This window comes from Anopheles merus, chromosome 2L, assembly GCF_017562075.2.
Source record: "Anopheles merus strain MAF chromosome 2L, AmerM5.1, whole genome shotgun sequence".
Classification (NCBI taxonomy): Eukaryota; Metazoa; Arthropoda; class Insecta; order Diptera; family Culicidae; genus Anopheles; species Anopheles merus.
Genome location: NC_054083.1, coordinates 47,715,688 through 47,737,974, shown reverse-complemented (window position 1 = coordinate 47,737,974; position 22,287 = coordinate 47,715,688). Strand labels below are relative to the sequence as shown.

Below are 22,287 nucleotides of genomic sequence, written 5' to 3'. Positions count from 1 at the left end.
ACTCTCGGTGCTGGGTCTGCGTGGGGTGGTGATTTCGTGGGTGGACAGCAGCAGCAGCAGCAACGCGCGTTTTACACAAAGTTTGTGTTTGCCCGTGCACACGTCGCGGTTACGTCCCGAAACCGTTGGAATCAGCATCCATGGCTTAATTAATTGCCTTCAGCGTTTGGCTGTCGGAACGTGTCCGAGCGCTGTTTGTTTGGCAATTTGGTGCTGGTGCATTGGAATCGGCTCGGGGAAATTATTGTTAGCGCCTGACTATTGCCATGTTTCGCACAGCCATAATAAACAATGGCTGCTTTGCTGTACTCAAAACAGATGTAGTTCGGGATTATGATTGATTGTTGGGAGAAAACTTCAACAGCTGAGGCGACACTAACTTTTGCATTGATGAACTTCTAACTGAACGTTGTCCATAATAAACGTAACACTTGTTGAAAAAACTATGCCCCTTTAACCATGCTCTCCGACTCCCGTGGTCGGGCTCGAAACGGTCTTCCGTGCCACTCTGAGACATACGGATTGTTTCCCATGGACCTTACGGCTGCGGCTGCAATCCGGCTGCATCAAGTTGACACCAGAAGACCCCGTTAGTCGTGCGCGCGAAGCCAAGGCGCTATTCAGATTCCCTTCAAGACAGAGAGAGAGAGAGAGAGAGAAAGAGAGCGAGACGTCGATATCTATAATGTTACGATCCACGTCCACGTCCCTAAAACGGGCCCATGTGCGTCCGAGCTCGGCATATCGTGGTAGTGACCGGCTGGCGTGGTGGGCATCATCAGATCGAAAGGGCCGCACAAAAGGGACTGCAACAAAAACAGAAACCCACCATCACCACCACTGCCACGGACCCTGGGAGCCTACTCTTGCCAGTGTGGTGCGTGCTTTGGCGCTTGCACCGCAGGCCGTTCGCTTCCTGCCTACACGATCAAACCGAGCCCGAATGGAAAAGTGTTTGGAATTAGTCTAGTCCTAGAGGAGTCGAAGCAGAATAGATATACTACGGTTCGGTTGTTTAAGACCTATTACTTTGCCTGGAAGAATCGCTTCCAAACAACAAATTTGTACGGTTTTGTTTGTAATTCGAGTTGGAATTCAATAGTATCACATGATTCAAAGTATCTTCAGCTCATTTGTTCCTATTGGAAAGTTATAACGGTGGGACATTATTCATATTAAAAAGTGTGATCTGAGGTTTATAATTTGTAATCTTAATGTGTTGCATGCGGCGAAATATTTGAGAATAGTTGAGGTTATTCTAAGGCTAGCTTTAACCTATTTTAAATCCTGCAAAATCCTTTTGAAGAAAAGGAACACAAGAACCCAACTAAATTCCACCGATATTCCTAGCAACATATCGATCTAGCTCCAAAAACTGATCAGCAAATCAGCCTGAACCATAACAAAATCAACACTCGAGCTGTAGCGTCAGCAATGCCCCACGCCAGCAATAGTAGTAGTAGTAGTAGTAGTACTAATACGAGTAGTAATACTACTACTACTACTACTAGTAGTAGTAATAATAGTAATACCAGCAGCTGTCATCTCTCCCCTCCCCCCAGCCAAGACCATATTCGGCAATCCGGGTAACCGGCCGGTCCACCCCTAGATCCCCGCTCCCTTGCATCAGTGTATCAGTTTCTTGCATTGCTTAAGATGCGCTCTGCCCGGGGGCCTCGCAAGGCGGCAAACTTACCCACGGCCATCGGGAGACGGGCACTTATTATATGGTAAACGACAACATGCACCTGATATTCCACATTTGGTCGGTTAGGATTTACTGTTTTTCTCCCGTGTCTGCCACCGCCTCCCACCTTTTCGGACTTTGCTTCGCTCCCACGTCGCAGTGCGTTCTTCTGTCTCCCGCTTTGCGCTCATCGCACCACTGCACTGCATCGATGGTAACGTTGGTGGAGTGTGCAATCTTCACGATCATTCCACCGGTTTCTGCGAAGTTTCTCACTCGCTCTCTCTCTCTCTCTCTCTCTCTCTCTCTCCCTCCCTCTCTCCCTCTCTCTTTTTCTTACAAACACTCTTCTTTTAATGCTCTCGCTCTTGCGATCTTGTTGCATTTCATTGCGTGGTGCAATGCGTGCGCATCCGAGATTGCCGAGATTTGGCCACTCTGCAGCTATTCCGTCTCCGCTGTGCTGCCGTTCGTGATTGGGGAATAAAAAATATGCTCACACTTGGCCAACGATTTGCACGAACTGTTTGCCAAAAGAGCAGCAGATCGTTCGTTGCTCGACGATTTGGTTTGCCCGAAGAGAACCCGATCCGTTGCATAAACTGCAGCTTGACAATGCATGTACGGGGGGTTGCGGTACCGGTACCGGTCGCGGTTACCAGACCGGAAAATTTGTCACGCACAAATCGATTATCTTTGAGGAGCGTCCCATGAAACACGCCCTTGCCGCGTCAGCTTGGCGCCAAACTGCAGAAGCCGCCGAGGGCAAGGGTGGAATGATTGCCGACCAAAATAGACTTACGAGACAGACAAAATGTCATCCACGAAGGAGCACGGGGATCTGCTGTTTTACAGCAAAGTTCCAGCAGATCTTTTGAAATATGACGAAAAGCCTCAACATATCCCTGTCGGGTTCGTTGCCTAGACCTCCCGTTCACAGTCAAATCACCCAAAAATGCGTAAACACTACCAGCAGCTACTCACCGTAGTTAGGATTGACGCCCTGCAGCACACCACCCTCCGACCGCTTGGTCTTGCGGATCGGCTGCCCGAGAATGGTGAAGTTGGTGTAGCGCATGTTCGGCTTCAGAAACAGGAAGTACACCTTGCCGAGCTCGAGCTCCTCGCGCACGAAGCCCCGCTCGCGGAACTTCCCCCGAAAGATGTCGCATTCGTTCGCGGTGGTCAGGTTGAACTGCAGCCGCACGGTAAGGCCCCGCAGCGGCCGCCCCTTCGGTGGCAGCTTGTGCAGCGCCAGTATCTCGAACGTGGCGGCAAAGATGGGTCGCCGGTCGCTCATTGACTTTACCTTCGCTTCGCACACGATCGGTGCCTCGAACGCGAGCGTCGCTGGATCGCGGGCGGAACAGTAGCGGCGCTGGCCAGGGCCGCCGCCGGTACCGTTCCGTCGCTGCGGTCGCACCGGGTGCTGCTGTCCGCTGCCGGTAGACGCTGGCCGGACGCTACCGCCGTATCCGGTCGGCAGCAGGGCCGAATCACGACGATTGCGGCTGGCGAGCAGGCTGCTGGACCGACTGCTGCTGTTGTTTGCCGTTCGCCAGCGTCTCCTGTGCAGTCGGCGACGCTCGCCTTTAAGCCGCATCTGGGACGCCCAACGCTGCTGCAGCGAGCGTTCCGCATTGATAATACTACTGTTGCCAGTGGATGACTCCTCCCCGGCGGACGCTGGCAGCGCGATCGGTTGCGGATCGAGCTCGCTCAGCTGGTTCGCTGGTAATGTTCGGCCCGGCTGCTCGGCTTTGGTGTTGGCACTGGTGCGCCGAAGCAGCTGCACAGCAGACGCTTCAGAGCCACGGCTGGCCGCCGGTTGCTGCCAGGGCCAGGGCGCACTCCTGGGCAGGACTAGCAGCGGCAGTGGTGGTGGTGGTGATGATGCGGTGGATGGCGCACCGGAGCTAGTGTATAACCGGGGCGGGATCGCACCGCCGGACAGACCCTCCTCCACACGGTGCGCCGGCGCCGAGGTGTGACTACTAACGCTAGTTGTTGTGCTACGGCTATCACTAACATATCTACCACTACTGCTAATGCTGCTGCTGCTGCTGCTAATGCTACTGGAGTGGCCACCGGGTGTGCCCTGGAAGCCGCTGCTGTGATACGGTGGCGGTGCCAGGTGCATCGTGGCGGCACTATCACACCGAGAGAACATCCAAACCAGAATTGCAAGCCATAGGTACATCAAATATTTTACTGGACTCCATTTGCGTAAGTACATGGCGTCTCGTCAGTTTGACTGGTATGTATGTTTGTTTTGTGGGGTATGGTACGGCTATATCTTTGGCCCTAGTCGGATCCGCGTTATTTTGCTTTGCTCTGAAGATCCTCTTGGACGGTCGGGTCGATCCACGATCGTATTGTCGGAGTGCGGACGACTCTTGGAGATACTAGGATCTAGGCTAGTTGCTTTAGTTCCCGCTTAGGATCTTCGCAATGAATGTTGCAGATGCAAGATCTCTTCTTGCCCGTCTGCCCTTGGAATCTGCTTCTAGTGTCCCGAACAGAACACTTCGCTTCACGAATACTGTTGGCTGGTGGAAACTCAATCGGTTCCTACCAAAAAAAAAAATCTTCTTTATCTCGTCTCTTCGGTGTGGCAAATTTGAGTTTGGTACGACCTTGCGTACAGTGTCAGCTGCCCGGACAGCTGTCGGCCCACGGATTGCACACGGACGAGCTTGGGAAGGAGACGCAACATTAACTGTGTGCGGTTTCACACTCGCACAAATTTCTTCGTTTCTAGGGTGCCTCCCGATATCTTGGACTGGCTCGGATTTTGGGCAATAATTTAAACTTCTTCGCTGATCGGTAATGACACATGTCAGTTGATTTCTTCATGGTTTTTCTTGCTCTCACAGCACACTGCACACTGCTGGGTCACGGCGACAAGTCGCACTTGTATATCGAAACGCACACATACACACACATGCGCTCACACAGGACGCACACACACACACACACATATGTACCACAAATCTCGCGATACGTTCCACGGATTGGCGAAAAAGTGAATCGCCGAAAAGCGATAACACACCAAAAAACATGCGTTGTACAACACTTCGTTTTCAGCAGACACACCGCTGCTCGACCGACGCACTCGGTATGGCTGATCGATGGGACATTGGCACTATTGCACAAGCTTTCATCCTGCTATGGATAGGCATTGTTACGCGTGCAAAGGGAGCTTCACCCGCAACTTTACGCCCCTTTTTTCACTATTACCAGCACACACTAAACACCACAAGCACACGCGATTTTTTGTTGGGTTTCGATTGAAATTGGCGGCTATTTCACACTTTCACGATGAAATATCTCACTAAAATTCTATAGCGCACCAACTTTTCGCTTTGAAAGGTAAACTTTCGCTTTCGTTGCACCACAATAAACACCACCTACACGGGTCAGGAACAAGGTTATGGGTGCGACAACAATTCGATACTCTGTTTGGATGCTCGGGTACTAAGCTCGATCAAGAACACACAATAAATCGTGAAAGCCTGTAAAGAAATGAGAAGAATTCATTAGTTAGAATGAACATTGTTCAGATAAATTTCTTCCCGGGTCTATTTTTTCGCAGCAGATCAGACCAGATAGAAAAATTCTACAATCATGTATGTACCCAAGATCCTGGACTGTGAGTAATGTTCATAGTTCTGTATTTCACAAACGTGACTAAGGCTTAGACCTTGTATATTGACATAAACGTTTCTTCGGCAACTTGGAGACGTAGGTATCGAAATGGATTTCAAGCACTTTATGCAGTATGCTTTATGAAGTACACTCGAGCGATATTCAATATTCACCCGTGGTGACTCGTGTGATAACTCTCCAACTCTGCTCTTATTAGCCAATAGATTCTTCCCGCTTCCTTGGATTCACTCCGTGAAGAACATTCACGTTGTTACAACAAGAGCCATGGACTCCAACTCAATATGTCTGTCGTTTTGTTTAATTCAAATGTTCCACTATCACTTTCTAGAATCCATAACAAGTCACTTAATGCACACTTATTGAATCAGAATTCACAAACTAACCAATTCACCGAAACGTTTTGTCTACACGAAAAGCGAACGATCTAGCACGCCCCACCAGACGATCGTGATCGTCGAACAGTCAATTTGTAAAGGACTGCTTCGCTTTTAGCCCTGCCACTTTATACTCCGATCGTAGTGCGTACGCATCGAGCGATGCTCCAAGATGCTCCAAGATGCTCCCGTCCCCGTCTAATCTCTCCTGCTCCAAGATTACACGATCGCAATCCGGGCGTGCATCTTATCCGCAAACACGATCTAAGCTATGTTAACGCCTACCTACGACCATTTCACTAGATAATAGTAAACAACAACTAGCGGGTAACGTGTAGTACATGTGCATCAATTTCGATGTATATTGATACAGCACATGTGTGGGCTAGCTCCCCTGCAATGCCTGCACCGGTGGCACGCGGCAACAAAGAAATAGCTACGGGGAAGTCCGTGGTTGTTAGGCTTTTCCCGTTTTGTTTTTTTAGACAATATTGATGGCCGGAAAATGCCTCCCCCGGTCCAGCACACACGGATGTCCCATAGGTAGACAGCGATAAAAAATACGATAACTAACCGCACCACTTGCTATCGGCGCCTGCGAACTGCGTTCTTCGTTCCCACGAGAACTTCCAAGCGAAGTGCTAGCCGGATTTCCCCGTCGGGGCGTGCATCACAAGTGCATACGCAAATACAGCACTTAGCGGCGAGTGCGTGCGTTACAAGGTATACAACACGTAAAACACACACACACACACACACACACACACACACACACACACACACACACACACACACACACACACACACACACAACACACACACACACCACACACACACACACACACACACACACACACACACACACCACACACACACACACACACACACACACACACACACACACACACACACACACACATCTTACACGATGCTCCCCTCGGCAACCCGGCGCTGTTATCGCACCCCCGTACACCGTCGTCTAATTGGTCGCTGTTAATAAATGAGGAAAAATTACCGCCTAATAGACGGGTTGAGACAGGGATTTCCCGCCCCTCCGTGTGGGGGCAGATGTACTTCACGGCGATGTAATCACAGGGTTCGGGTGCATTGACGTGTGCTTACGATTTGTTTTAATTGTATTATCTGTCTCTATAGGAGAGTGGCGTTTATTTTTTGTTTTATTTTGGGAACGCTTTAGATTCTCAGCATTGCATTTCCGTAGGCAACGTTCTGATGGCGCTAGATTTTAAATAAACCCTTGAGTGCTTAAATTGCTAAGAGGCTGCGATCTTTTAGTTATCTGATCAGATTAATCAATTATGGGATTTAGTGGTTTAACTGTAAGAGATGATCAAACATGTTAAGAATTAAGTCCTCCAAAACATTTTATGTCCAAGATCTTTAGACTGTGATTGAAAACCTTTGTTGTAGTGTTCACAAACGTCTCTGATGCTTAGCCATGGACAAGATCCTAAAAGACATCTTGGAGACCAAGATGATTTGAAATAGTTTAGGCTCTGTATGTCTGAAGTATATTCGAGACATTCGGTATGCATTCGTATCCCTATGTGATGACTTCCCAATTCTGATCTCAGCAGCCTGTTAGTTTAATCCATCTTCCATGGATCAACTGCTTACGGAACTGTATTTCCTCTTAGAAGATTGTATGAAACTTTAAGTTGTAGTTTAATTATGAAACTGTTTATACAAATAAATTTTAATGTCAGCAAAATGCAATCTAAATTTCCTTTGCAACAGGTTTCCCCAAGATGATTGAGCATGAACATCATTCGTTCAATTCGTACTTCTATCACGTCCTGAAGCTGTTTGATCGCTTACAGGGTTAACATCCTGCTTCAATCTGGCTTGAGTTACATCTTTTGGCAACTCTCTTCCTTCCTCTTCTTTCCAACCATCTCTAACTATTCCACCGAGCACGTCGTGCGATGATCCGCAGATCCGATCCGCTACGGGATTCGCGCACCAGCTGACGACGGTCGGATTATTCACCTTCAGCGTTTTCACGCAAGGATGTGCCACCGTGAGTCATCGGCATCGAGTGTGTCTGGGATTGCCTGCTGGGCGTGCGGGGGGTGGTGGGATAACTGCTATTCTCATCCTCATCCGCCATCGCCAGAAATGGCTTTCTGGGGAAGCGCAGTCAGTCGCAATCGACCGCTTGCCTCACACCCGTACCGTGACGCTTTTCCTTTCCCGCTCGTACGATCGAACGAGGCCGTAGAACCTTTCGCCCGAGCCGAGCTCTAAACGGTCGGCCACCGTTCCGGGCCGCTCGCATCGCCATTCGTCCCCTGCCCACTCTTGGCTGGCTCAGATCTGACTGTAATTGATGAGCAGTTGGCTTGAACCATCGCGACCAAGACACGAGACACGCCGGCTTACCGATGAGCCCGACGCGGTGAGTTTTTATCTTTTCTTTTTCATCTTCGCACAGCGTGTACTTCCACCGTGCGCTTTTCTTTCCCGTGCAGCGGCACCGTCATAGGTGTCGCCGGTGAAAAATCACTGCCACCGCCACTCGTCCCTTTGCGCGGGCTGTATGTGTGCGCGCGCGCGCGCTCGAGACACCGTGGCAAGTGTGGCGCAAGACAGTTGGGTGGGCCCCAATTTTTGACTCAACCGTCGAAAGTCGCCCCAAAAAAGACAACACAAACGCGCTCCGACAGTAGAAGAGGGAAAACACACACACATATGCACACACGCACGTCGACAATCATTCGAAAGGGAACGATTTGAAAATAGGCAACACGGCACCCCAAGACATCGAAAAACAACAGACAAGAAGCAGAACCGCAATCGCAGGCGGGTGCAGACATTCAGTCACACACCTCAGCCCGGGAGGTTGGCAAGGGAGGTGGCCGAGGGGGTAGTATGTGTGTGACAGTCGTACACGGACACTTTTTTGTTGCCTGTTTTGCTTCACTTTCCTTGCGATCTGTGTTGCTGTGTTTTTCACGGTTTTCATGATGATCGCGAGGGTCGCTTCGGCTTGCCAAGGCTCTCCCTGCGAGCGTGTTGCCCCCGAACAAACCTCTTTGCGGCCCGAGCGTTTGGGTGGAAAAGCGGCAGCAGTCAAGATGATTACACACTTAATGAGTGTGTGTGTGTGTGTGTGTCTGTGTGTGGTGTGGTGTCTGTATGTTTGTGTAGATCGGGATGTACCTTGAAGCGGCATTTATCGTTGCCAAATATTGTTTTTCACCTCGTGGCGGCGCTCACTCGCAGAGACGCGTGAGTTTGGGTTTGTTTTTTGTTTTAATTTTTGCTTTCAAAACGGAACTGACACTGACGTACTCCTTGGGGAGATATTAAAAAGAGAGAGAAATATTGCTCGGCCTAGTTATCCGCCTGCCGCGAGACACACACACACACACGATGACAGAAAAAGCCTTGCCCTCGCCTTGCCCCCTGTGTATCCCGTATCGGAAATGGGTAGGAAAATTGGAAACTTTCCGATTTTACGCAAAGATAAACATTGCTTTTTTTTGTTTTGTAAGTGTGACCTCCCCTTCATTGCCGTCACAGAGTGGTTTGGCCTAATTTGTATGTGAGTTTTGGCTCAGTACGCTGCCGAGTGCAGCCGTAAATAGTGCCAATAAAAGTGTATGTGTGTGTGTGTTTTTGGTTTATTTAAAATTACCATCTCATTTTAATGTTGATGCACTTAATTTGCGTTTGACCCAATTTTTAAGCGATAATGTAAACACTCATTTTCTCAGAGCTCAGCGAGTGGCTCTCGTTGGTGCAAAATAACATCATAGAACAAACTCTTGCCGGATAAAGTGTATGGATTTTTTTAAAGATATTAAATGATGTCCATTTATCATTCTCCATGTGCAAAACAAGTTAGCCTCAATAAAACATAGACTCCACACACTGCTCCCTCGATTGACTGACGGCAGTAGACAAAGTTAATTAAGAGCTAACACCATTAAGAAGCGCACCTTAAGCCAATGACCACGCTGGCACACCCTCTACAACAGGACATCATCATCAAAACCCCTACCTGTTGGCAGCAAAATGTCCAACAGAAATAAAAACCAGCCAACCTTTTTATTTATGAGCTGCTGTAAGGTGTCCTCCGAATGCGGGGCGCTTCGTGGAAATTGAGTAAAAACATTTTTTGCAAAAACTGTCTGCAGGCACACACACACACACGGGCTGTCCACAAATCCCCAGTGGGGGTCGGAACGCACCCAAATAAAATACAGACACACACAGTCACCCTTGCTGCTCCGTTGCCACACGTGCACGAAAGGAAGGATGGCCGTCGGTTGTCCGTTGAGGACTCGCCCAGCCCGCACGCAACAGCCCGCGCCGGTCGTCCCGTACCGCACACAACGACGCGGTGTAGACGCCGAGGTGTTTGCCCTCTAAAATTAACTCCTCCAAAGGTCAAACCTTCCTCTCTCGCACGCCCACATTGAGGTTTTTTTTTGTGCAAAATTATATCACGCACCGAAATTTGGCGACGCGTGACAACATGCCCATGCCCGTTCGACCAGTCTAGCGAGCGGGTCTGGGCGCAAGGAGAGATGGGCGCGGTAGTCGATTCGCGGCAGACGCGTGATGACAATCGTGAGTTGTCGTCGGTTGCAATTTCGCGTTACGCAACCCGACGGTGGGCAAAATGGCAATGCATCCGACGCGCTGAGTGATGTGCAGCGCCACACCGTGCGTGCGTGTGTGAGTGTTAGAACACTTTGCCCGCTTGAAGTTGAGCCTCGACTTGCCGACGGTGGAAGGATGAGATCATCATCACTGGGATCAGCTGCTTGGGAGGGTGAAGCTCAGGGGGTTTTAAGCAGAGGCATTTTTTATTAGCTGACAAGATGTGGATTAAGTTACAGTGTCATCCAGCTATTTTTAATGGGCCACGGTTTAAACGTTTTATTTAAAAACGCTTGTTTACACCTTACAATTTTCATACAAGCTGTGCATTTTAGCCCATATCTGTAGAAGTGACACGAGAGGCACATAAAAATGCGGCAAATTATCTCGTTGTTACTTAAAGGAAATCGTCAATTAAGACATAATTGGTAGATATGGCACAGCATTTATTGGACTTTTTGCGTGGCGGTTTCGAAGCGTGGTTCATAGTGGTACGGCAAGCAATCGGATCTACACGGTGCACGTCTTGTGTTCGGATCTAGTTTGAATCAAATTGGAATTGCCACTAGTTAGGCAATATTTGAATAATAAGAGGGCAATATTTGACGACTTTATGAAAAAGCGACTCTACGAAGAATATAAAAAATGCTGGGATTCGTCACAAAGTTGAATCTAAATAAAATATAATAGTATTTTAAAATTTCCAAAAAATTTAATAAACTAATACTTACAATCCTAAACGACACATTCAAACATATGTGATGTCTATAGCTCTAGCGTTTTCTCCCGAGACTGTCTTCCTTTCAAGATGGTGTATATACATACATCAATGTTTTTGACATTTTTAAACAACTACTCAATCCTTGTAACTCATCGGTACGCGATCCCCTTGCGATCTAACCGTCATGCACCGTGACACACTAGCGTGTATCCATTGGGAGAAGCTGAAGTTAAGCGCAACAATGTAGTGAACCTCAGTCCGTTCTCGCAACGGTCCAGAAAACGGTCCTGTTCTTGAGGAACACAATCAACAAAAACTCCTATCCAGAAAGGCAGCTAACTTCAAAATCCAGTGAACCATGAGACGACGTACGTGTATGTGTGTGTGTGTGTGTTTTATTCGTTGCCCCTTGCGGGAAACAGAGAAACGACTGCAACCAACATCGCGATGGTTTTTATCTTTCATCATGATCGCGCGACGCGTAATGTAAATGTGCATTAGAGGAGGATGCGCCTCCGCGTGCGGGAGTGGCGGTGTGAAGCGAGCCATTTGCCTTTGACCTTAACCCAGCCAAAAAGGTCACCTGCCGCCGCACTGCTGCACGTCCTTTTCGTTCCCTCACTTACATTTCATCACTTGAAGTTCCCTCGCTCGTTTTGTTTGCCCTTCTTTCCGATGCGTGTTAATGTTGTTACTTTCATTTGCTTCCTGTTGCCGATGCTACCGGGGGAATCCGGCATCCGGCAGAAGGTGCGGGGAAAACAGGACGCGCAACAAGAGGACAGAGACGATCGACGGCGGGTTCTCTTATGCGTGCGGTTTGTGTGAACGGTTACAAACGCCCCCGGAGTAAACCCCGGGGACCATCATTTTGGGTTGCTAATAGGGCATGAAACAGCTTGTTTTTTTTTTTTATTTCCTTTTTACATAATCTTTTAATGTCTCGGCGGTTCGGTACAAGATGTTTTAGGGCACATTAGCTGCACATTTGTTCAGGGCAGGGAATTAGAATTGTACATGATGATCGTGGGGAGCGTGAGGGAACCAAGTTTCTTTGCAATGTTTCAGAGAATTGTGTGATTTTTGGGTGAAATGTAGAAATTTATTAGTATTTCTTAGTAGAAATTTATAAAATGAATTCATGACGAAATATATCTTCTGACGATCGAGTCTCGGAAAAGGACTCCTTTGCCCAACATCGATCCTCTCTTCGATGTGTAACCTCTGGCTAGAATGTAATAATCTTCTCTATGATCTCTAAATTTGGCACCACAAAGCATGCCTGCACACTGCGAAAACGTGCGTAACGGGTCACGTATTACATGCGGCTTGACGATTATGGACTGCACAAAATGGTAATGGCCAAGCGCAGTTCCCATCGTCGCACAATTGCTGCCATCGTTCCGCTTCCACTCCGACGCAGTTTTCACAGCCCGTGGTGTATCTCCCCGCGCTCCTACCCTAATGAGTTCCATTTTGGACGAGCAAATTTTAAATTACGACGTGAAAAGTTGTTGCCGTAGTACGCTCGCCCGCCCGCCCGCAATGCAGCGACTGAACGTGGGAAAACTTACGCCAACGCGGTGCAGCCACCTGGCGAAGACAAAGCGCAACACAAACAACGGCAGCAGCAGGAGCAGCAGCAGCAGCAGCAGCAAAAAAAAAAGATGGTATATTAATGCAGCCCTGCCATCGCGATCGATCTATTTTTAAACGGTTTGAACTCTCGCAGCATCTAAGACCGGGGCCGCCGAACCAGATCGGAGGATTTTCCTCGCCGAAAGGGCTTCGGCATGCCTATTTGACTAGTGAATGCGCATTGTTTTGTCACACTGTAAAAGGAGCCCCCGTCCATATGGCAGGGCCGGCCAGCCCGGCACCAATGTAGATTGGCCAATTAGACGCGTCCGTAAGCTATTGATCGCAATTGACTCATCTTTTTATTATGGCTAGAGAGGCATATTTTTTTCCTTTTTGTGTTTGTTGGTTTGGAATCGAAATGATTTATTTGCTTCTCGTTTGTTCTACAATTTAAAGAAGCGTGTTTTTTCCATAAACTACTACGAATAATGAGCAGACTAGAAGAAACAAAATTACATAAAAATCATAGAAAAATGCTTTAGCAAAAGACGATGCCTAGTAGCCTATCAACTAACGGCAAAATGGTAAAAGTAATAGAGAAACTTGTAAATCGCTAAATTTGTGGGGCAGTCAATGCTAAGGCAAAATAAATAAGGGAGAGAGAAAAAAGCGGCAGCGAATAAAGAGAAAGAGAAACGAAAGGGGAGATACAAAACAAAAACAACGAACATGAACACACAACAACGAAATGAAAAAAAAAACAACAACAACAAGCAAAATAGATATAGAAGGTTCGAAGCGGGTCGAAAAGGGAATCTCCCCACATCAACGATCTGCAATTTCCTTTTCGGTCGATTCCGGCTACCGGATCCCAGCTGGATCGTATCAAATCGCACCCTCGTTCCTGGTCAGCCTCATTGCACCCTCTCTCTGTCGCTCTTTCTCATTTCTCGAACCCAATGCTCTCCCTTTCTTTGCTGCGCTCCCTTTAACTGGAGGGGAGCGGGAGCAGGTTGTCTGCCGCGCACCACATTGGGCGACGAAATTGTCTTCGACATCTTAAGTGCTACCTCTACGTACTTGATGCGACAGAAGCGTGCAAGAGAGAGAGAGAGCGGGAGAGCAGGAGAGCGACTCGCACTTGTTCCGTTGGCCCTTCGGGTTGTGATGGAACCCACGGGCCCCGCGTCATGTTGTGGGTCACATGTATGCGCGCCCAACACTTTTCGTCTAACCCTTTGCGCCGCTGCTCTCGGCTTCTCATAAATGCTCGCGTAAAGCGGTATCCCTCGCTTTCCGCACACTGCCCTCGGCACCACTACTGCCTGGCAAACTGCGCAGAAGGAAGCCGGGGGGAGGGAAGGGCTCACAATCAGCTTGGCGTGATCGTGGGATCCCAGCGCGCCCAGCAGTCACAACTTCTGCCGCAGCCGTTTCGCAGCCGCAAGTTTCGCAAGTTGCATAAACAATTAAGACAGAAGACACACATCATCATTTTTGCCAGGCCATTTGCCGACCATTCCCGATGGGTCTCCCCCCCCCCCCTTCCCTGTGCGACACACACATACACACACACCGTGGTCGATGTGTGTGCGTGTACCTTCGAATGTGTCCGTGTGTGGCTCCGTGTGCATGCGTTTTTATAGGCACAATTTCACTCACTAAACTGATTATCTTTAAAAGGAAACTTGCAGCACTCCACGAACGTGCTGCTGCCCTTTTCCTCCTTCTCGATGTCGTTGTATGCGTGTGTGTGTGTGTGAGTGTGTGCATGCGCCTTGGCCGTGGTTGCAATTGCCAACGGTTCGAGAGTCACGGGATTTTGACTCCGAAGGTTTTGGTGCTGTCTGTGTCGCGCAGCTGTTCATCGCTCCAAACTGTTGGGTTTCCTCGCATTGGGTTCCATCCTGGCATACATCCAACTCCAATGTTGCTCCGGCAAGGCAGCTGTGTTCCCAAAAAACTAGCGAACTAACGGAACAGATGGTTAGGAATTGAAGTACACAGGACTCTGGTATTAAAGAACTACACGAATCATAGAAAAAGAGCCTCAAAATCGCGCCCTTTTGCCACGATTGATCTAAACTTAATGCAAAGCATGTAACACAACGGTTAAGTTCAATAGAACGTATTTCCCAACAAAAAAGAGGGTTTCGAAACAATCACGGAGGACCTTCTTGATGAGCAGATCATGATCATTAGGATGATCATGATGATTGGAGCTCGATGGTTTATTGGCTAGAAGTACCGATTTCATTGAAATTGAACGGTTTAGATTACCATCTCTAAAGCAAGAATTGACTACCCTATGTCTAGGAAGCCTATAAAGTAAAGCATGACATTACGCAAAGAAACAAAAAAGATCATAATGATTGCTGTAAAGTCCCGTATGATCAATTCCAGTTCATCTTTCAATGTGTTACCATTTCTGAGCTAACTTGTTGTCGTTCGCACCCCTCATCGTTCGCACTGTGTGAGCGTTCAGACCATCTCCGCGGACATGTGTGTGGCATTCCAGCTTATTTCGGCATTGCTTGCCGAACCCTTCGGCTTACAGTATGCTTTAAGCGGCAAGCAAACAAGTGCAAGACGACACGTTCGCCTTTTTGGCTCCCATCGCTTTAAAAAGACTCTGCGTAGCTGGCTCCCCAAAGGGTTTAACTCGAAACGGACGCCCCGAAACAGACACATCTTTCACTTTCCGATCGTACCGACTGCGCCAAGTGTGAGTGCACCCGGGGTTTTAGCTTTTTTTTGTTTGTAGTTGGTTGCTTTCTGATCTCGTTTTGTTCTTATTTTCATTCCATTCGTTCCCGGCTCAGCTGTTGTACCAGTTGCACCATTTGCATTGCAATCGTCACCGGTCGAGCGAACGAGAAGTGTCTGTGTGTGTGTGTGTGTGTGTCAGTGAGTGCATCCATCATAGACTAAAAGCTTCCCAGCGAGGGGATCCAATCAATCCACACTCCACGAAACGGACTGTGATTGCTCGCGTAGATGTTATGTGCCCGACTGTTTGGCAGAAAGGAATGCCCTTGCATCGGTTTTATAATCTTTAATTAATTTAACACTATTAATTAGCGTGTTGGATCATCGTCGCGAGTCGCAACTCGTGCTGTTTGGCGACGGCAAGTCTCTCCCGAGGGGTGTAGGTTTAATTAAAATTATTGGAGCATTACACGAGCGCCAAACAATCCGGCCAGGTCAACTCACTCACTCCCCTAGAGCTCTATTGAGCTCTATAGAATGCTGATGATGGAGAAGACAGAGAAAGAGAGAGAGAGAGATAGATAGGCAGGATTTAGGTTGTCTTGGAGACAGCTTTTGTTTGCAGATGTTCTTCCCGAATGTCCCGCCAATAAGGGATGGTTCTAACATTCTGAAGAATTTATTGGAGAAGTTATCTTATGGCATGGAACGATTGATCTTAGCATTAGCGACTTCATCTGGCAGTAGAATGGCTCGCTTGGTGGGAGTGGTGCTTGTGGTGGTAGTTTATATTGGTCCTCCGCCTCCACGTGTCCTAAACATAGCGCATTTATTTTTGGACCATTATTTCGTACCATTACCGGGAATTGCATCTCCCCCCGAACCGGTAAAATTGGTTTTTGCTCGTCGGCCATTCCTAAATTTTACGATCACCGCACGTAATTAGCTAGGCCCGAAGTTCTTCCGCCCAACCGAGTTCAGTTCCATTTTTGGCCCAGTTTAGTCATCCGTGTAGCGTCCTGCCATAGATTGTCATTATGTAGGCGACTGAAGTCGAGACTTAAGGGCAGGAACGGTTTTCGCACACACCAGTCAAGCAACCAGTGGTCAAATTTGAGTCATGACGAATCCGCAAACCGAACGATTCGTTCCGAACGCGTGGAAAGCGTGCGAGTGTTAGGGCTAACTATTTATTTGTGCAGTCTTAGCCCACCCACTGCTCTGTGTATGTTATTAGCAAAAGGTGGGCTGAAAAACGGACCGCTTAATGATAAACACTGACGCAGAAACATGTGGTAGGTGTTATACGAGCGGGCAGGAATCGGAACTGGAATGTTTGGCTATGGTCATGTCCTGAAATACCAAAACGCATCAACTGAGGGGAGAGTATGATGCAACCGATTCAGGGTCGGTAATTTTAGAAACCCTAATGATGACTCGATGGCTATTGTTGGTCTTAGATGCGAAAGTAATGTTCCAAGGGTAAAAAACAAAGACTTGAAGCCTTAAGTATGAGTTAAAATGACACATTCCTAATATTTACATGACAATTGGGACTTCTATTCGCTTTCTCTGCAAACGGCCAATGCAGTCGTGCAATTAAAATGGCCCCCAGTGTGGGTGGGCTCGCTGCAAGCACGTCCAAAGTATCTTATCTTGTCTGCGCAACTTAATTTCAATTTAGAACATTTTGACGCGCCGAACGTTTGGCGGGGGCGATGGTAGACCATCGTGGACGCAGGCAGAGCGCGACGCCTCAACCTCAACCTTTGTGCACGGCCATGCCCAACGCAACCGAAAACCCAACCGAACCGAAACGATCGCCGTCGGTCCGTGCGCGTTCGAATAGAACCCGGCGCGTAATTCTTTTTCACGTTCCTGCTTTGCTTGCTCCATCCTTTCTACTTCCCTTTTTACTGCTGCTGCTGCTACTGCTGCAATGTACGGTTTTAAAACATGCTGTCTAGTGACGCATGATGAATGGTGATGATAATCATAATAACGAGTGTGAAAAACATGAAACAGCAACACATACACACACACAAGAGGTATCCTTTTGGCCGGTGCCGTCGCGCTCTCCCCTGTGTGTCTGCTTAATTTTACACCCCTGCTACCCGGTTTCCCTTGCCCTCGTGTCACTTCCGCACCGTACTCCCGGCGTTTCCAAAATTGTCCATCGGAAATTAACCCCTCTCTCTCTCTCTCTCTCTCTCTCTCTCTCTCTCTCTCTCTCTTTCTCTCTGTCTCTGCTCATCCCTTCGCTTAACTTCTCTTCCGTTGTGAGAAATCGCTTCTTTTTCGTCGCTTGCGATCGTCACGCAACGCATCGCCCGTGCCGACACGACACGGCCGGAAAAAGGGAAATCTTCCGCTGGTCTCGGTCGCCGGCTTGCCGGTCCTAGGCTTTCTTCTTCGCCCGACGAAGTTGTTGAACCAAAAATGCAGCCCATTGGGGGGTTGTGTGAGGCAATGGTGTGACGGGCGTTCTTGAGCTCCCGGCTAGATTTTACCACCGCGTTACCATCCTTTCCTTCTTCTACTGCTTCTTCTTACGCGTCACGCAGCTGTAACGTAAATGTTAATCCGATGAGTCTGTGTGTGTGTGAGTGTCGGTGTGTAATGAATGCACTGCACTGTGTGTAATGCGTTGCAGCTGCACAAGTGCAATGAAATCATCGCCGTACGTCTCCTCTGTCGCGTTGCGTTGTCTGCTCCTCTCTCAACAGCAAGCAGTAACGGTGCAACAAAATAGAAGACGAAAACGGCAAATAGAAGAAAGGGGAAGGAAGACGAGCATCAGTGTATGTGTGTGGGTGCGCGTTTAGCCAAAACGGTTTTCGATATCAATTGCTTAAAAATAACTCAAAGTCGAAGAACAAATGGCAAACGGATTTTAGCCACCCTCAAACCCATCCCAGGTGGTGCTGATGGTGGTTCGATCTAAATTGCAACCCACCAGACTACCGCTAATGCAAGTGGTCTGTTTTGTCTGTCTCTGTGAATGTGTTTGGGCGAAGCGTAGGTGATTTTCACCCCTATGTTTCTCTCGCCTGGGTGCTGATGCGCGATGATGATGATGATGATCGTCGATCAATCAGCCCGACAGGGTCCGATCTTCAAGGAGACGGATCGTCTGCGCAATGAGGGGTTGCTGTTGTTGTCTGTCTGTCTGTTTGCCTTTATGCTGCTGAACTTTATTTTTGCCCGCACACCGCTACAGAAGAAACTCGGCCACTCGGCCGCGGTGCCAGCGGCCAGTAACGCATGAAAAAAGTTCTATTTTCACCACCGATCGAGAGAATAGTTTTTAATGCACTTTTACTCACGCGCTCTTTTGCCTTTCCTATCACGGCGGGAGCTGTGGCGGGAAGCGTGAAAGGATGGACCCAAAGGACGCAAGTAACAGAGAGAAATTGATTTCTTTGCTAGATTATGTTTAACCTTTTACAAAAATCTTTTACATTGCAAATGCTATGCTAGCAGTGATTGGGTGAAAACTTACGTTTGCTTTATTTTCACGGTGTTGTTTCCACCGGTAGCTCCACTTGGATCGCTTCTAAAGGGTTGTTGGATGGGATTGGAGGATCGTCAGTTGGCTCGAGATTCACACTGGCACACTTGATACAATTCACAACTACTCGTCGGTACTCGTCGGTTGATCAATTCTAATGCACAATCACAATTCTCTTCGCTTACTCAAACAAAACGTCACTTGACAGACTGTCATTCTGTTAGAATTATTAACTGTAAGGAAAATATGGAGAACAAATTAGGATTATTTTAACAGAGAGTCTCTCTCTCACTGACAATCAATTCTTGGGATGTCAATTGCTTATAAAATCATACTAAATAATGTTTTCTTGATTAAACACTAAACAGATACTCCACAACAGTACATCACTTGTCCTTGTACTACGGTCTTGTTAAAAAAAAACACACTACCACTCTATCGCTCTCTTTCTCTCGCTCTCAACGGCACTAAGCCTCACCAAACATCGTTTGACACTTGAGTCTAATGCACTGGCGTTTCTTTCCATCATTTCATTTGCTCGCGCCCACTGCCTTCTCGTCCTTTCTTCCTACCTCTATGTATGCGCGTGTGTGTGTGTATTATAATGCTTTTCTTTTCAATGCGATGAAATCGCTAATCACGCACGCACCAACACTTTCTACTTTACGCGCGCGGCTTGTTCTCGTTCACTTGCGCGAGGTAGCAGTGACAGCTTCGTGGCTGCGCGTTGATTTGACGTTTATTTTTATTTCCACCAACGAGGACGAACGAACGAGCGACGTGAACATCCCACTCTCTCACACACACACATACATACATACACACAAACATTGAATCACAATAATGCAGCGGTTTTGCGGTAGACTAAACGACGAGCTGTGAAAACCTTCACCAATGCAACCTTTAAAGGATCACGATTTAGGGACGCATCACAAGGAGAAGGAAATGGACAGTCAAATCAACGTAAGATAGTGTTGCAGAGGTGAAATGTTAAGAAGATAGCTTTCATACAACCGATTGACTTGGAGTAAGCAAAAAACCTGATGATCGCTCTCGAAGCTTCTTCCTGTTCCTGCACATCCCTGTTTTTGAGTGATTTATTGCAATTTGTGGTGCAAATACCAAACAAACGGACAGCTCCAACAGTTTGAAAAAAAAACACTTGTTCCGTACCGCACAGTGCACAACTCTTACACACTCTCCGCGAACGATCGTCCGAAAGATAAATCATTGCCCCAAAAGCGCAGCACCGTGCCACGAACTCGTCGGGGTGGGAGAGCACCCGAATCTTCGGCTGAGAGATGACGAAGAGACAGTAGATGTTGCTTTTTAACATTTTTTTGTTGCTGCCCGATTTGTTCGCGTATTGGCTTCCCTCGCTTTAGCGTACGCAGCGGGCACCGGGCAACGAGGGCACGGCACACAACATGACGACTTACACGCGCGCGCGCGCACGCGTTTCAGATTCGCGAGCTCCTCAGCTACACCCCTAGCAGTGGGTTGGTTTGCCTTTGGAGTTGGACGGGTTTTTTTTTTTGACGGATGGTACTTTTTTTGAATTTTAGATCTCTCACACTCTTTCTCTGACCCTCTGGTTGGACAAACGGGGATGCTGGGGGAGTGATCATCGCAACCGCACGGTAGTCGGTGATGAAAATTTGAAGGCCAGCAACCGGCCAGCAACCAAACGAAGAGTTACCTGTGTCGCTGACTCACTAAGGTGAATGGATGAGGATGGCAGGTAACTCACATCGGCACTTCTCGTTATGTAAAATAGAAGCAAGGAGTGTTTTGCAGAAGATATCTTCGCTCTTTAGTTTCTTTACATCCATCAGCTCAATCATACATGTTTCAAGTAACTTCTTATTGAAGGAAAGTTATAGATTGATGAAAAATCGTTTAATGTTGTCTGTTTTCATCCAATATCTCCATCATTTTGGCCGATTCTTTGCTTTCCTATGTTTAATTTCCAACCTCACATAGAGACATTAGAGCCTTGATCGTTCTCACGGTGTGATCCAACACAGCACCTCAGGCACACATTGTAAATGTACGCCGTCCCTCCGGATGGTTCTTGTCGAACGCTTGCATGCCGAACCCAGGTAGCAGTAGAGTGATGAATAATTAATACGCTTCAAACAGTAGAGGGAGTTCGCTAGGCACTCTACCACCACGTGTAAGTTATGATCCCACTCGGCCGCTTGTTTATTTCCCTTAATTTCCACGAAGTGTATATAACTTTCAAGGCTGATTGATTGGTATATTACACGGACGTAAGACGTCCGATGTGTCCAGTCGGAGTGAGTGGCCGCATAAAACAAGTCAATTTAAATTGCTTCACAATAATGCCGTGCTTTCCGCGCTGCGAATGTCCATTGGGTTCGCTCGGGTCCAAATTATCATTAATTATAACCTGACAAACAAGGCACACCCGAACGCTTCGCGTCCGTTCGGACAAATTGAAATGACAAACTGCGACTTTTTACTATGTTGAGGGGGGAGGGGGGGAGAAGGGGCAAGGAACATTTCCCAGTTGTGATTCCTCCAACTGCCCGATGAAAAAACTGCAACACTAAAAGCAAAAAAAAAAAACGAATTACCCAAAAACTCAATCTCAGACACACATTTTCCTCACTCCGTTAGCTCGTTCTTCGTGGCGATCGCCTTCCCCCCACGGGAGTGTCTTTTTCACGCTGCCATCGCTGTGATGGAAATGTGTTGCAGGCCGCTGAACCGCTCCGGGAAAAATGCTTTACGGGGCGCATCGGCCAGAGATGATTTTTCTCCCGCTTTTCGCCGTGCACCCGCGATCTATATTTACATTTCTCAGACATCACGGAGTTCAGCATCTTTCGCCTTATGCTAGTGAGTCCTCCCACCACCACCACCAGCATCTTTCTTTCCTCATGATCCTCCCTCCCAGGGGATGCGTCTCAGGGCATATCGCCGCCAGTGAGACACACAGACACAGCCCGAACGTGTGCTGTCTTGCCCCTTCAACACGCGACCGCCGATGTGTGTGGAGTTTTGGGGTGGCGTTTCGGTCGCGCATAATCCTCATGATTGTGTGTGTGTGGGTATACTACAGTTGGAGCACTAGTTCCTGCTCCCCCCAGTGTGGTAGCGCATCATCGGACACACACAGCGGCGCGCACGCACGCACGAGTGCGCGTACCGTGTGGCGCTGCCCGTAAGGCGTGAAATTATTAGAAGCCGGCGAGGGAACGTGTGCGCGCTCTAACACACATCAACCGTCAGTCTAATTCTTCGCGTGTGTGTGTGTGTGTGTGCATTCACCCCCTTTTCCTCCTTTTTCGTACACACGTACACACACTGGTTGTAGTTCCTTCCGCGAATCTTCACACGTTGATCTCGCGAAATCGTCTTTCCCAGCAGCAGCATC

The 22,287-nt window shown here is 48.1% G+C and overlaps 1 protein-coding gene across 9 annotated transcripts in view; it reads right to left on the bottom strand.

The window, feature by feature from the left end:
* The window catches only part of LOC121591577 (protein vein), a 110,195-nt gene that overhangs the window by 26,174 nt on the left and 61,734 nt on the right, over positions 1-22,287 (bottom strand). For 6 of the 9 annotated variants that reach the window (XM_041912265.1, XM_041912261.1, XM_041912262.1 and 3 more), the window contains exons 2-3: positions 18,876-19,117; positions 2,672-5,202 (exon numbers count right to left, since the gene is read on the bottom strand). In XM_041912265.1, the coding sequence (XP_041768199.1) occupies positions 2,672-3,923 (1,252 nt within the window). In that variant the 5' untranslated portion in view covers positions 3,924-5,202; positions 18,876-19,117. Of the gene's footprint in view, positions 1-2,671; positions 5,203-5,324; positions 5,407-5,739; positions 5,816-18,875; positions 19,118-19,924; positions 19,944-22,287 lie in introns of those variants that run through there. The other 3 variants (XM_041912266.1, XM_041912267.1, XM_041912268.1) reach the window with 3 other exon arrangements.